The following is a 14204-nucleotide window of genomic DNA, read 5'->3' on the forward strand; positions in this document are numbered from 1 at the left end:
TTTAGAACTCCTTTAGGGATTCCTGGCCATTTTAGTTTGTTATATTTCAATGCCTGCTTTCATTTTCCTCAAGGGAGTTGGGGGTAGATTTCTTACATTCCCATCAGAATGGAAAGGGGGTAAAACTAATGGCACATCAAATAAGGAAGAATAAAGAATGGTAGGATCCTCACTCTTGCATACGCAGGGGAAAGAACTGAAAATGATAAAGAAGCTTTTCCCAGCAAGGGATTTCACTGGAAATTAACCTTTTAAAGAATATGTTGTAAAGAAAGCTACAGCCCCATAGTGTGTGAAGAAATTAGATTTCTCAGCTTCTCCTACAGAGGTCTGCCTTTCCCTTTCTTAATGTAAAACTGGTAGAAGCCTTGTTCAAAATTAGTAATTCACCCTGAACTCTTGGGATAGAACAACCTATGAATCTTTAAGACAGCCCAAACCATCAAATCGGTCATTGGAGTTTAGCCTGTTTAGCACTCCCCTTTGACAGACTTAGCACTCCACTTGAAAAAACAGGTGTGCAGTTTGGAAGTGCTCCTTTACGTGGTCTTGCTCCGGGATATTCAAGTATCAGCTGTGGCCAGGAGTGCTTTGGCCCAGCTTTGGCTGCTGTACCAACTGCACTCTTCCTGGGGAAGACAGGTATGGCCACTGTCATACATGTCTTGGCTACCTTGAAGTTAGGATACTTATAACAAATTCTAAATGGGGTTATCTGAAAACCACAACTAGCAGCTAGATGGTTAATCGGGGTCCTCCTCTACTACCTGCGGTGGCTGCTGGTATGTTTCCAGGCACAATTCAAGACGTTCGGAATAATCTTTAAAGCCCCAAATAGTTTATAATCAGGTTACCTAAGGGACAGCCTTTTCCTGTATGGTCCTGCCTGTCCACTAAGGTTACTAGGACAGACTTATTTGTCATCAAATAAGGACAGACTTATCACCCCCATCTCAGGTATAGTTAAACGGGCCCACTCTCTAGAACCCTTTGCCTCAAGATATTCTCACTGCCCTATCTCTGATGGCATTTTGCCATCATATAAAAGCCTTTTTGTTCTGGTTTTTTTCAAGCACATCATGGCTGGCCTGGGTCACAGCTGATTTTCTTCTGCTGGCTCTGTTCCTCTTTTGTTAACCCTTAGATTTCTGTAGTTATTTGCTGCTTTTACGTTGTATGATGAATGCACTTATTTTTAATGTTGACATTCACAACCTTGAGTGGTTTTATTTGAACTAGAAAAGTACGATATAGATAACACTAATAATTAATGTTCACTTTTTGTAGCTTCATTAGCCAATATGGCAGTCTCCAATTGAAGAACAGCATTCCTTTCATCCTCGCTGCTTATTGGAATAGGATCTGGTTTCCTCACTGTTTCATCTGTTTGTACAACCTGTAAACATTAATAGTAAATAGATCAAATTCTGTTGCATGAATCTTTTTCAGTGCAGGAGATTGATTTATTCATGTAGATTGTATAATCATCAATAAAAGTTATCTAGATAGAACATTTATAAAATTGAGCAATTGTGTAATTTTTAGTTACAGTATTATCTAAAGAAACACATTTTGGAGGGATACCAAAGAGGCCTATTATTATTATCATTATTTCTATATCAACCCACAGCCAAAGAGCTCTGGGTAGTTTACAAATAAAAAAAGTATTTTAAAAAAAATTCAAAATGTAAAACTATTTATATAAAACATGTAAACAGACAGTACACACAGAGACAACATATATCTAAAAACAATTTTAAACGTTTAACCATAAGACAAATCCAGGACCTGATTAAAACCTCAGCATATGCTGCCAAATGCCTGAGTAAAGAGAAAGGTCTTAACCTGGTCTGAAGAGACAGCAATGCTGGGGCCAGGCGGGCCCCGTCAGGGAGAACATTCTGTAATTGGGAAGCCCCACCAAGAAGGCCCTCTACCTGGCTGCAGCCTTTGGAGCCTGCCTCGGAGGAAAGGCCTAGATGCTGAACGTAGTGTACGGGTAGGGTCGTGTCACGTCCTGAGCAATGTAAGGCTCTACAGGTTAAAACCAGCACCCTGACTCTTGCTCAGAAACATACAGGCAGCCAGTGCAAGCAGGTCAGAGCAAGTCTTATATGTTCAGGCCTTCTTGTCCCTGTTATCAACCTGGCTGCTGCATTTTGCACAAGCTGCAACTTCTCAACTATCTTCAAAGGCAGCCCCACGTTGCAGTAATCTCACTTGGAGGTTACCAGAGCATAGGCAACTGAAAGCAGATTCTCTCTGTCCATATATGGGCATAGGTGGGCCACGAACCAAAGCTGGTAGAAGGCACCCTGTGCCACCTCAGCCTCAAGTAACCAAGACAGCTCCAGGAGAACCCCCAAACTACAAACCTGCTCCTTCATGGGGAGTGCAACCCCATCCAGAACAGACTGAGCACCCTCCATCTGGTCAGAAGAACCACCCACTAAGATCTTAGCTTTGTCTAGGGATGTCTAAAACTCTGTCTAAAAACCAACAGCACAAAATAATCAAAATCTATTTCCACAATTGCAAACCTTAGGGTCAGTGGATTTCTGTAAATGTGGTGACTGACACCATATATATGTGCATGCCTCCAGTAATTTTTTAAAAAATACACTTCCTAAGATCATACCACTAAAGGAGCTGTGCATTAAAAAAAGAGAGGTTTATATAAAGAAATAGTCAATTTACTTTTATTCATTTTTTTAAAAAAAAACTAAAGCGAGCATGCGGTCTTCCTAAATTAAATTACTCAAGCTCTCGTCTTCAATTTAGTAGCACCTAATTGAAATTTTGGAAAGGCTAATAAATAGCAGCAGCAACAACAAGCATTTATATAATGTTTTAACGTATTCAACACACTTCACGTATGGTATCTTGTTATAATCCTCACAACCTAAAAGGGTAGGTCAATACTGAAGGTAGAGGACTGAGGATAAAAGGAAGTGGGTTAGTAAGTTCATAGCAACTATTACAATGATATTGGGAAACTAGAATCAGGCTAAGGAATCTCTGACAAAAGAACACACACATAAAGATTCCCAGGAAAAGAAGTAGAGTGAAGACATCTACTATCTAGTTATTGAACTGACTTTATTAGAAGGTCGAAACTCTTGAACCTTCAGGCTGGAAATTATCTTCAAAATGGTTTCTTCTGACATATCCTGTGTGTTGTTAAAAACAATACCAATTACGAATTGAGCAAAGCCATGCATTATCTACTTCTCAACAGTAAGCCAAACAAAAAAAGGGGGGGGGGGGCTCAACAAGTAAAAAAGCTAAATATAAAGATGTCACATGTTTGACGAAGACGGACTTAATCAGGTTTACCATGCAATCTTCATGGTTATGAGCAGAGCCTTTACTTTTAAAAACAATGAAGGAAAATTACAACGCATCTGAGTATAGCTCATGAACATTTCCTAGAAATTATTTCTACATCTGAACTTTCTATAGCTCTTGCATACGTTCCATATAGAATTCATTTTTTTTTAAATGCATATGAACAAATTGTAATACCGTAGTTATAGACTAATGCAAACCTGTGTTGCTTTCACATGAAAGACATTAATATAGAGATACAGAAGCCAAGTTTGCATTTATTTTAACCTAAGAATTACCTACATTTTGCTTTATTAAAATTAGACAAGGGACAGAATATAAATTTGAGTAATTTCAGCAAGATTAGATTAGGCTACAACTCAATTTGCAGAAAGACATTGGAAAGGAAAAAGTGGAATATCAGGAAGAATGACTCAGATCACTAGTAGTGTAGAGATATTTAACTCAAAACTGATTAAAAGTACCGTATTCGTCGACTGTAAGACGCCATCGATTGTAAGACGCACACTAATTTCAGTACCAACAACAGAAAAAAAGCTTTGATTCTAAGAATAATAGTCAAACCCACGATTCTAAGATGCACCCCGTTTTTAGAGATGTTTATATGGGGGAAAAAGTGTGTCTTAGAACCGAAGAAATACGGTATATCTGGACATAGTGAAGATTCTTGAAAAGATAACCCATGTGCTGCATGCAAATAGCAAGGGAAATACTTCAACCATCATGCTAAATGCTGGGTTCTGAAGAACATTTTCCCCCTATCTGTCATAAACATACTTCACCTCTCGAAGTGTTTTGAAAATTAACAACAGCTAAACAGTACACGTACTGAATTGTCCATATGGAGACTTACCTTTTCTGTAAAAGGGATACAGTAAATTACTGCAAATAGTTTTGCTGTACTCAATATGAAACTATAGTGCCTGGAGAAAAACAGCAACAAAAAAATTGAGTGGGTTTTTACATTATTTTCCTGCAATCATGTATGTGGCAAACCTAATTAACAGTAGTCCTCAGGGAGACAAGCTGAAAAAGTTCATTGAGTAGGTATTAGGGCTGTGCAAGGCTCAAGTCTCAGATATTCGATTACGAGGTTCGGAGGCAATTCTATGGCAGATCCACCATTTTAGGACAGGATCCGCCATGTTCCTGCAAAGCCCTAGGCCCTGGTTCAGCCTACAGTCCCCAGCATGCAGTGCCTGGGAGTGCAGGACTTACCAGGGCCTAGGCGCAAAGGGCAGACATGTCCTTGTCGCATGTGATCGCTGGCTTCTCCGCCATGATTGCCGGCTTCCTCTCTCAAGATTGCTGGCATCGTCTCGCAAGATCGCCAGTTTGGGACATGGCGATCTCGCGAGAAGAAGCCAGCGATCACGCGAGGCACTGTAAAAGGAAAATACCTAGAATGGCAGCAGCAGGCTGTAAAAGAGATCCCATTTGCAAATATTTTGGTTTTGTACCTGCTGTGGTTGAAATTGCCTTTTTTTAAAAAGAATTTTACATTTAGCTAAAAACTGAAATAAAAAAGAAAACAAACGTAAAAACTTCTTGCTGCTGAACACAGAACTGCTATAAGCAATTTAAGGGGGGAACATTAAAACTGCATGGATTATCTAGATGTAGTGCAACTGATCTGTGACAAATTCTAGCAGACTCATTAAACTAGGGATACTGTGGGACTCCTGCAGAAACCAAGATGTTTGAACATTTTTAAAATAAAATAATAATAATAAAAAAACCTGAAATAGTTAATCATTCAAAAAAATCTATGTTTGTTTAGGTTTTGTTTGTTGAAGAAGAAAACTAGCCAGAAGAATAAACAATCTTATTAATACGATTTAAAAGCATGTTTAGTGGTGGTGATTCTGGCACATCATGACAAAAATAGCATGATTAATTGAACAGTTGGACCTGGGTCATCTCCTGAATGATTTCACAAGTACTAAAATGACCAAATTATCACCCCATTTTTTTTGATGAAACCAACTCAGAATAACTGCTTAATGTGTATCTACTTTGTAATGAAACCTACATCTCTGAATATGTATTAAACAATAATGTACTTCTACTAAAAATGATAGTTGAATAGAATCTTCCTCACTAGTGATTTAAACTGTGATTTAAATCATTAAAATTGCGTTCTTCAGAGAAGCAATTTAAATGATTTAAATCAAGATGTAAATCAATTTGATTTAAATCAAATCAACCCTGTTACAAAGATGGGAGCAAGAGGGGGGGAAACAATGCAAAAGAGGATAATAATAATAATAATAATAATAATAATAATAATAATAATAATAATAATGTAATATATTTATTTGTTACCCGCCTCTCCCTCTGGATCGAGGTGGGGTACAACACAAATAAAAATACCACAAAATACATATAACTAATTAAAACATTTTAAACTAATACATTATTAAAAGCAGCACGTTATTTTAAAAAAAGGCATCTTAAAATTCCACTGGGTAGGCCTGCCGGAAGAGATCAGTCTTCATGGCTTTCTTAAATTCTGGAAGACTGTTAAGTTGACGAATCTCTCCCTAGCAGGCAATGTGTATGCAGAGCAAAGAGGAAGTGAAGTTAGAGGAAACAACAGAGCTGCAAATGCATAGAAAGAGAAGAGAAATTTATTTAGGAATTTGAAAAAGGTATGAAGTGCTAGTATTCCAGAGCAAAGATGCAGACTGCCTGCACCTCCCCTCCTTCCAAATGAAGCAAGAATAGGGATTATGAAGTGCCACCCCAGGTACTGCTGCTGCAAGATTCCAAAACCAAACCCTACAGTGCAGAATCTCTAGCGCTTTCTGTGGATCACAGGGGTGGGGTGGGGGGTGGGGGGTGGGATTGGAAGCACAGTAATAATGTGCAAGATATGGGTAGACAGACTACTGAGAAGGGAAGGAGGGAGTAGAGATGCAAAATTTCTGGAAATTTTGAAGCCATGGAAAAAAATGGGTTTTTTTGTTTTCTTCGGGGGGAAACGGAAATTTTCGGGGGGGAAATGAAATAATGCAATATTAGCACTTTTTACAAATTGAAAGTCACTTTGTTACTTTAGGAACATAAAATGTAATTATGTCCAAGTTGGTTTGGCATAAAATTATTTCATTTGGTATATTAAAACTAGTGTATTCAAACAATTATTACAAATTTAATTTACTTTTTTTACTTTTTTTTGGGGGGGGGGGGTAACAAATGGAGCTACAAGCTCCTGAACTGTTGGGAACACCTGAGCTGTAAGGAACCTCTTTGGTTCTGCCAGTTTATGAGGAGCAGGCAAAAAACAGTTTTAAAAAACAACAACTGAAGAAACCACCAACATTAGTAACAAAGAAAATTTTTTATGTTTCCGCTAATCCTCCAGTGTCAAAACATAAAGCCCCCATTCCCATAAAAAGAACTGAGAAAAAAGGGGACGACGACACCAAGATTCAATGAATATGCTTGAAATTTAATCAGACTCATTTTCTGACCTATAGCTATCAGTATTAGTTTCAGTCTCTGCTTCCATGGAAGTGCTGCCCCCTAGAGGCAGAAATGCATCTTGCTCTTGCATTTGAGAGTTGTAGTCTCAGTTTGCAACCTAGGACTTGCTTGTCCTTGGTGCACAGACATTGTAATAATCTGATACTGTACAGTTTTTAGAAATCATTTGGAGAAGTAAATATCTGAACACCTTGTCTTAAACATTTTATTCATCATGCTAAAATGAAACATCCCGTAATTAGTTTTTTCTGCATTTTTTTCAATTTTTTTTGGGGGGGGGGAAAGGCTTAGGAAAAAAACGGGGGGGGGGGGGGAATGGGGTTTTTCCCCCAAATTTTTCCAGTTTTTTTCCAAGCCTTCACATCTCTAGGAGGGAGGGAAGGAGTAAGATTGGAGCTGGGGAATAGAAATGCACACTAGATATCATCAATGTTGCTCAGGGAATGCTAAATATTGCCCCTGAAATTCATGTTCATAGTCTGGCTTAAGACACAATGGATGTGAATTCAGACTTACTAATGAATTTTCATAAGGATTATTTTGAAAACAGCACTTTCATATTAGTAGCTCTTTGTAGCATACCCTCCAAATTCTGTTTAAAAGTTGGGATGGAGTTTGGCATAGCGACTTCTAATAAGGAAACGTGGTGGAGTGGGGCGGGGGGGCAAAGACAGCGTGAACTTACATACGCTGGAGACAACACACATGAAATATCTGACTTGATGTATGACACATACCTCTGGATAAAGATGTGAAGGCCCGGAAAAAAACTGGAAAAATTCAGAAAAAAACTGGTTTTTTCCCCGGTTTTTTCTGAAGCCTTTTTTGGTTTTTTTCCGAGAAGTTGGAAAGATTGAAAAAAAATGAAGAAATGGATTAAGGGATGTTTTATTTTAGCATGATGAATAAAATGTTTAAGACAAGGTGTTCAGATATTTACTTCTCCAAATGATTTCTAAAAACTATGTACAGCATCAGATTATTACAATTTCTGTACACCAAGGAAAAGCAAAGTCCTAGGTTCCAAAATTAGATTACAACTCTCAAATGCAAGAGCAAGATGCATTTCTGCCTCTAGGGGGCACTGCCATGGAAGAAGACTGAAACTGATAGTGATAGCTATAGGTCAGAAAATGAGTCTGATTAAATTTCATGGATATTCATTGAATCTCAGTCGTCGTCCCCTTTTATGGGAATGGGGCTTTATGTCTTGACACTGGAGGACTAGCAAAGACATAAATAATTTTCTTTGTCACTAATGTTGATAGTTTCTTCTGTTGTTTTTTTTTAATTGTTTCTTGCCTGCTCCTCATAAACTGGCAGAACCAAAGAGGTTCCTTACAGTTCAGGTGTTCCTAACAGCTCAAGGAGCTTGTAGCCTCCATTTGTTACCAAAAGAAGTTAAAAAAAGTAAAAAAGTAAATTCAATTTGTAATAATTGTTTGAAAACACTGTACTTTTAATATACCAAATTTAATAATTTTATGCCAAACCAACTTGGACATAATTACATTTTATGTTCCTAAAGTAACAAAGTGACTTTCAATCTGTAAAAAAATGCTAATATTGCATTATTTCAATTTTCCCCAAAATTTTCATTTTTTTCCGGAAAAAAACGGGGGGTTTCCATAGCTTCAAAATTTCCGGAAATTTTACATCTCTATGTCTGGTTCACTCTCAGGGGGATTATAGCAAGAGAAAGCAAGTAATGTATGTATTATTTAATGTGGGTGGGTTTTATATCAGAAGAGTCAGAGATCATTCTAAAGACCATAAGAGGCCAGAACTTAAAATACTTGTATTTGAACACCAACATTAGATTGTTTCTATAAGTGCACAAACCTATCATGTAAATTTTCTTGCCCCTCACAATAACGAAGTCTAAAGAGGGAAACATTTACTTACAAAGGGTCACTGAAGTCAAACTGTATTGGAAAAGGCGGCCTCTTTGGTGATTGCCAAAACAAACCTGGTGGTTTGAAAGAAAGAAAGAATCTTAAAAGCAATTAAATGAAATAATACATTAAATCAACATTTATTTGAATATTTAGTCTACTTACTGCCATCTTTTAATCGTGTATCAATGGGAAATGAATGAAGCAACTGAAGGGCCTAGATGAAAAAGAAACACTCTTAATATAGTCAGCTAAATGGCATGTCAGCCTTCTGTTACATTAATGAAACCTTGGAAACCATTAAGCTGCTCTATAGCCCTTCTCATTACACAAAACTCACATCTCCTACTGGAAAATTCCTCCCTATGAGAAATCATTATGACCTCAGTATCCAAAAATGGAAGTAATTGACGTGTATCTAACAAAACAAGTTGACCAATACAACTGATATAATTTCAGTAGAAAACATAATCTAATTCCAGTGAAACCAATCTGATCTCCCCTTAAACTTAAATATGTTTAACAGCCATGTATTTAGCAACTTGCCTGGTAGCCAGGGGCAACCAGGAATTCCATGCAAGGCAGTGAATAGGATGGTGGGTGAGGGACGGATCCTTCCATTCCTCTGCTTGGTTTCCATGCTGCTTGCGGGGGAAAGGAAACCTCCTGACCTATCCTTCCTCTGTCACTCTGATAACAGGCTAGTAAAAAAGGAGAAGTTAGGCCTTAGCTAGATGGGGCTTTATCCCGGGGCAAACCCCGGGATCGTCCCTGTGCACCCACATGACGCACAGGGGATCCCGGGATCAGTGCATCCCGGGATACACTTTGGGCCCAGTTTTTCTGCAGTCTCGGGCTGAGCCCGAGACCATGGAACGTGTGGCCCGATGCCACGGAGCCGGGCGCCGCACACGGGGCACAGCGCTCCTCAGGAGTGCTGCGCCCATTGGGGGTAGGGTGGGAGAAGCAGGAAAATTAAAGTATTTTTTTTAAAAAAAACTTACCTTTCGGTGCCCAAGCGCTCCTGTTGCTTAAAAAAAAATTTTTTAATGGTGGGCGTGACGGCTCTCCTCCTGAGGTCTTCGCGCCTCACGTGTAAACAGAGGAGGGATCTCGCGATAATCACATCGCGGGATTTTCCCTCCTCCGTCGTGGAATAAAAGGTAGGTCTAACTAAGGCCTTAGTATTGTGAAATTCCATGCTGGTCAAGGAGAAGGGTTGTAACTACTATGGGCTTATTTACAAGGCTTGTTTAGGAAAAGTTGAAGTACATACTGTACCTATGAACAAGGCTATTCATTCTCAATCTGCTGAGTGGATGAAGGCTGTGCAGGGGTTGGCGATCCTACCACTTGGTTTGAAAATATATAATCCGTGCACGGTCCCCTTCAATGGGAAGGGCTTCCCCCAATTTTGGGACAAAATGCAGCTGAATTTTTAAAAACCACAACTTAGAATCCAAAAACAAGAAAGCATTAAACTCTGCTGTGGCAGCAAATCCTGTTTTTCAACAGGGGTTTTGATTTTTGATCCAATGTTTCCCGTGCAGTTGCTCCTGCATTTTTAGTTTTAACTGATTTCATGTGTATTTTAATTGTTCTATTTTACACTGCTTTGGGGGGAAAACATTTTAAAAAGAGGTATAAAAACATTTTGGATAAATAAGTAAAAATAGTTAAGAAGTTTCTGTTTCTCAAGTTAGCCTGAAAAACTATGCTTTCCTTCCTGTCGTGTGTACGTAGAACTGGAACAGAAAGATGTTAACAAAACACAACATGACTTTTTCTTTAAATGGTCAACTGTTAACATCAGTCACAAGAATTAAAACAAATCTCACATGCTCACCTTATGGTTAAAATATTTCTCAAATTTTAATCTTGCTAATTCAACACATCGGGACCAGCTTCTTGGTCTTCTGCTGAGGCACTTAATCACTTGGAATGAGCCTTCCAAACTCTCTCCAGACTTTATTCTCTAGAAAACGGAAAAAAATTAAAGTAAACATGAGCAAAACTAGGGCCATGTTACATGTCAACAAATATGTTTACCATGGCAGGATACATTAGTAGAGAGTTATAACAAATCCCAGCTCCCTGCATGAAGCTTGACCTGTACAAAACATGGGAAATGTGCATGAAACACTTTGCACATTTTGTTTTTAATGTATTAAGAGCTAAATAGCTACTTTTACAAAACAAACTCTCAATTATTCTTTACAGGAACAAAATACTACCTAAATTACAATCCAGTACCTGCTCTCACTTAAATAGAGACCAGAAATTGCAACTATTTAATATGCTAATCTGAATTGCAGTCATTTGATATAAATTTTGTTTGAGAGCCAGTGTGGTGTAGTGGCTAAGGTGTTGGACTGGGAGTCAGGAGATCCGGGTTCTAGTCCCCACTCGGCCATGGAAACCCACTGGGTGACTTTGGGCCAGTCACAGACTCTCAGCCCAACCTACCTCACAGGGTTGTTGTTGTGAGGATAACATGGAGAGGAGGAGGGTGTACGCTGCCTTGGGTCATTGAAGGAAAAAAGGTAGGATATAAATGCAATAATAAATAATAAATTTTCCTGTAATTATTTCAGACTAACAGTGAAACTTGGGCAGGGTAGAATACCGGGCATTTGTAAAAAGGAAGTTGCACAGATGCTATTAATCTACCATTAGCCAATGTCTTTGAAGCGATTCACAATGACTGATGTCATGTGATCACTGCAGCTGACTGGGAGTTAATTCACCTGTGGGGTGCCACAGCATACACTGGCCACCATTTTGAATAGGCAAGCCATGACAGATGCACGCCGTGGCCTGTTGTGTTGTGCAAATCCAGGCGGCATGGGTTGTGTGTTAAACAACGCTTGGAAAACTTTAGAACTACCCTCTTGTTTCAAGCTCCGCATAACCCAGGTTCACGTGACACACGCCATGGCATGCATGCACCTCAGCTTGCATATTCAAAATGGTGGCCGCTATTCAGTATGGCAGGTGAAAGAACCTACGGTGGTTTACCATGACATGTGAACCAGCCCCATAAATTTCAAAATGCAAATTTCACCCCATAAAATCAGTGGCGATTCTAATTCAAACCATTTTACCACACGGAAACTAATCAATAATACAAACTACATGTACGTTTTATCCAAGTAAAGTGATAAATCACCAGAGTAATTTCATGTCTAACATCCATCACAAAGTAGATCATTACCTGTAACACCTCTTCTGCTGATGGATAAGTTTGCCAAAACTTGTTAAATAGGGAAGGTTTGTGTGAAAAAGCACTTTCAAACTGAAACAAGAAATCAGATTATGAGAAAACAGTATTGAATACCCCTTTCCACCCAACCCAACCCTGCCCAATGTGTGTGTGTGTGTGTGTGTGTGTGTGTGTGTGTGAATCAATCAGGGCCGTTTCTGAAATTTAATGCACATATGCTATTGGTGTATTTAGCATTCATTTCACTACGGACTGTCCCACTGAACTGTGCCCATAATGTATCATGCTCACAATAAGACATACCTTGTCTCTTGCCCACTGTATCGTGTGTTCAGTGGCAGCTGGGAAAGACTTTAACGTACAAAATGGTATTTCTTCTTCAGGTGGATCTCGCTACACGTAAAAAAGAAGAAAAGGGATATCATATATGCATTTGAGTTTGTTTTACTTCTAGTCTTAGTTCTTTTGATCATCAGAACAATTCCTTTTTATACACCCCTTCTACAGATACCAAGGTTGCCATCCTATACACACTTACCTGGGAGTATGTTCCATTGAACTTAGTGGAGCTTACTTTTGAAGAGATATGCCATTGAATGATAGATTCCAGTAACAGCCGCAGTAAGAATGCCTGTCTTTACAAGAAATTACGTTTTTAAAAGAATCTTATTGCACTGCACGTGGAAAGCCAACAACTCCAAATTTTATTTCCAAAGGAAAACTAAACACTGAAATAGGAACTAAAGCAACCTAATTTCTTATTTTGTCATTTATTTCTGGTTTGATCAGGTTATTCGCCTTAGTTTTTCAGCTAACTACAGACCTGAAACACTGTTCCGGTAAAGCAGCAGTTTCTGCAGCTGAAACTCTCCCCACGGCCTGAGTTCGATCCCAGCGGAAGCTGGTTTCAGGCAGCCGGCTCAGGTCGACTCAGCCTTCCATCCTCCCGAGGTCGGTAAAATGAGTACCCAGTTAGCTGGGGGAAAGGTAATAATGGCCGGGGAAGGCAACGGCAAACCACCCCGCTATAAGGCCTGCCAAGAAAACGTCAGCGAAAGCTGGCGCCCCTCCAAGAGTCAGTAATGACTCAGTGCTTGCACGAGAGGTTCCTTTCCTTTCCTTCATAAATATTACCAGCTGGGATTCAAAAAGCATGCAACTAGTTCTGCATGCCCAAAGACACCTTGGACTTGTGTTTCTCAATCAGAACTCCGCCACCTCCATGTGACATTTTTGAAACTGGGGGAACTATAAAAGCAGTATAGGATTATCCTACTTTTTTTCCTCTTGCAAGGAACCCAAGGCGGCTTACGAGGTTCTCTTCCTCTCCATTTTATCCTAACAACAACCCTGTGAAGTAGGTTAGGCTGAGAGTCTGTGACTGGTCCAAAGTCGCCCAGTGAATTTCAAGGCTGAGTCGGGACAAGAATCCATATCTCCCAAGTCTTAGCCTAGCAGTCTGACCACTACACCACTGACTCTCAGTGGTACTGGGCACTGGAATCTATCATTCAATGGCATTTAAGAATTGAAAAGTCACACTAGGCATGCCCAATCCCTTAAGAACACTTAAATAGCTCTTTGAATCAACAACGTATCTACAAAAAGGTCTCACAAACTCAGTTGACTTTAAAGTAGCTCCCAAAGATCATCTACTTTAAAGGAGATTGCGGACTCACCAACCCAAGGCACACTCCTTGTGTGTCTGGAGCACTTACGTGACTGTTGTAAGATTCCGTTAGATGAGGTACAATTACTTCAGTATGCCCTTTAGTTCCCATGGTTCCCGAGTCTAGAAGAGGGCGCAGGCTTGCTAGGCAGCGACTACATGGAGGAAGCAAACGAGTAAACAAATGAACGATCTTACAACTTTTTAAAAAAAGGATGGAGGGTTAAATTCTCCCAATGACTCTGTAACACATATAATGGTTATCTGTCTCTTCTTCCCTTGCTGATTCTTGGCACTAATGGGAGCTTTCCTCCTGATGCAAACAGCAGGCATGGGGAGGAGGGAGATTTGGATCATGACCACAGTGGGAGCAAAGGGTTATAGATCCCTACCCCTCCCACTAGGTTCCCAATCAACTGGAGTCTAGTTTGCATTGATGTGCATGAGCCCTCTTCCTCCTGTGACCCACTGTCTCTGCAGAGGCCATCAGTGGGAGAGGAAGCAGCAGCCAGGCACCTCTCCATCATGCCTGGGTCCAGCTCCAGCTGAGAGTCCCCTGCCTCCTGCTGCCAACTGTCTC

At 39.6% G+C, this 14204-nt stretch overlaps 1 protein-coding gene across 1 annotated transcript in view; it reads right to left on the reverse strand.

Moving 5' to 3' along the window:
- UBA6 (ubiquitin like modifier activating enzyme 6) overlaps nucleotides 1-14204 on the reverse strand; it is a 79326-nt gene that overhangs the window by 14604 nt on the left and 50518 nt on the right. The window contains exons 20-28 of the mRNA XM_063131403.1: nucleotides 13674-13779; nucleotides 12259-12348; nucleotides 11947-12027; nucleotides 10579-10707; nucleotides 8898-8949; nucleotides 8743-8806; nucleotides 4202-4271; nucleotides 3099-3170; nucleotides 1279-1396 (exon numbers count right to left, since the gene is read on the reverse strand). Of these exons, the coding sequence (XP_062987473.1) occupies nucleotides 1279-1396; nucleotides 3099-3170; nucleotides 4202-4271; nucleotides 8743-8806; nucleotides 8898-8949; nucleotides 10579-10707; nucleotides 11947-12027; nucleotides 12259-12348; nucleotides 13674-13779 (782 nt within the window). The remainder of the gene's footprint in view (nucleotides 1-1278; nucleotides 1397-3098; nucleotides 3171-4201; nucleotides 4272-8742; nucleotides 8807-8897; nucleotides 8950-10578; nucleotides 10708-11946; nucleotides 12028-12258; nucleotides 12349-13673; nucleotides 13780-14204) is intronic.

This window comes from Elgaria multicarinata, chromosome 1, assembly GCF_023053635.1.
Source record: "Elgaria multicarinata webbii isolate HBS135686 ecotype San Diego chromosome 1, rElgMul1.1.pri, whole genome shotgun sequence".
Taxonomy (NCBI): domain Eukaryota; kingdom Metazoa; phylum Chordata; class Lepidosauria; order Squamata; family Anguidae; genus Elgaria; species Elgaria multicarinata.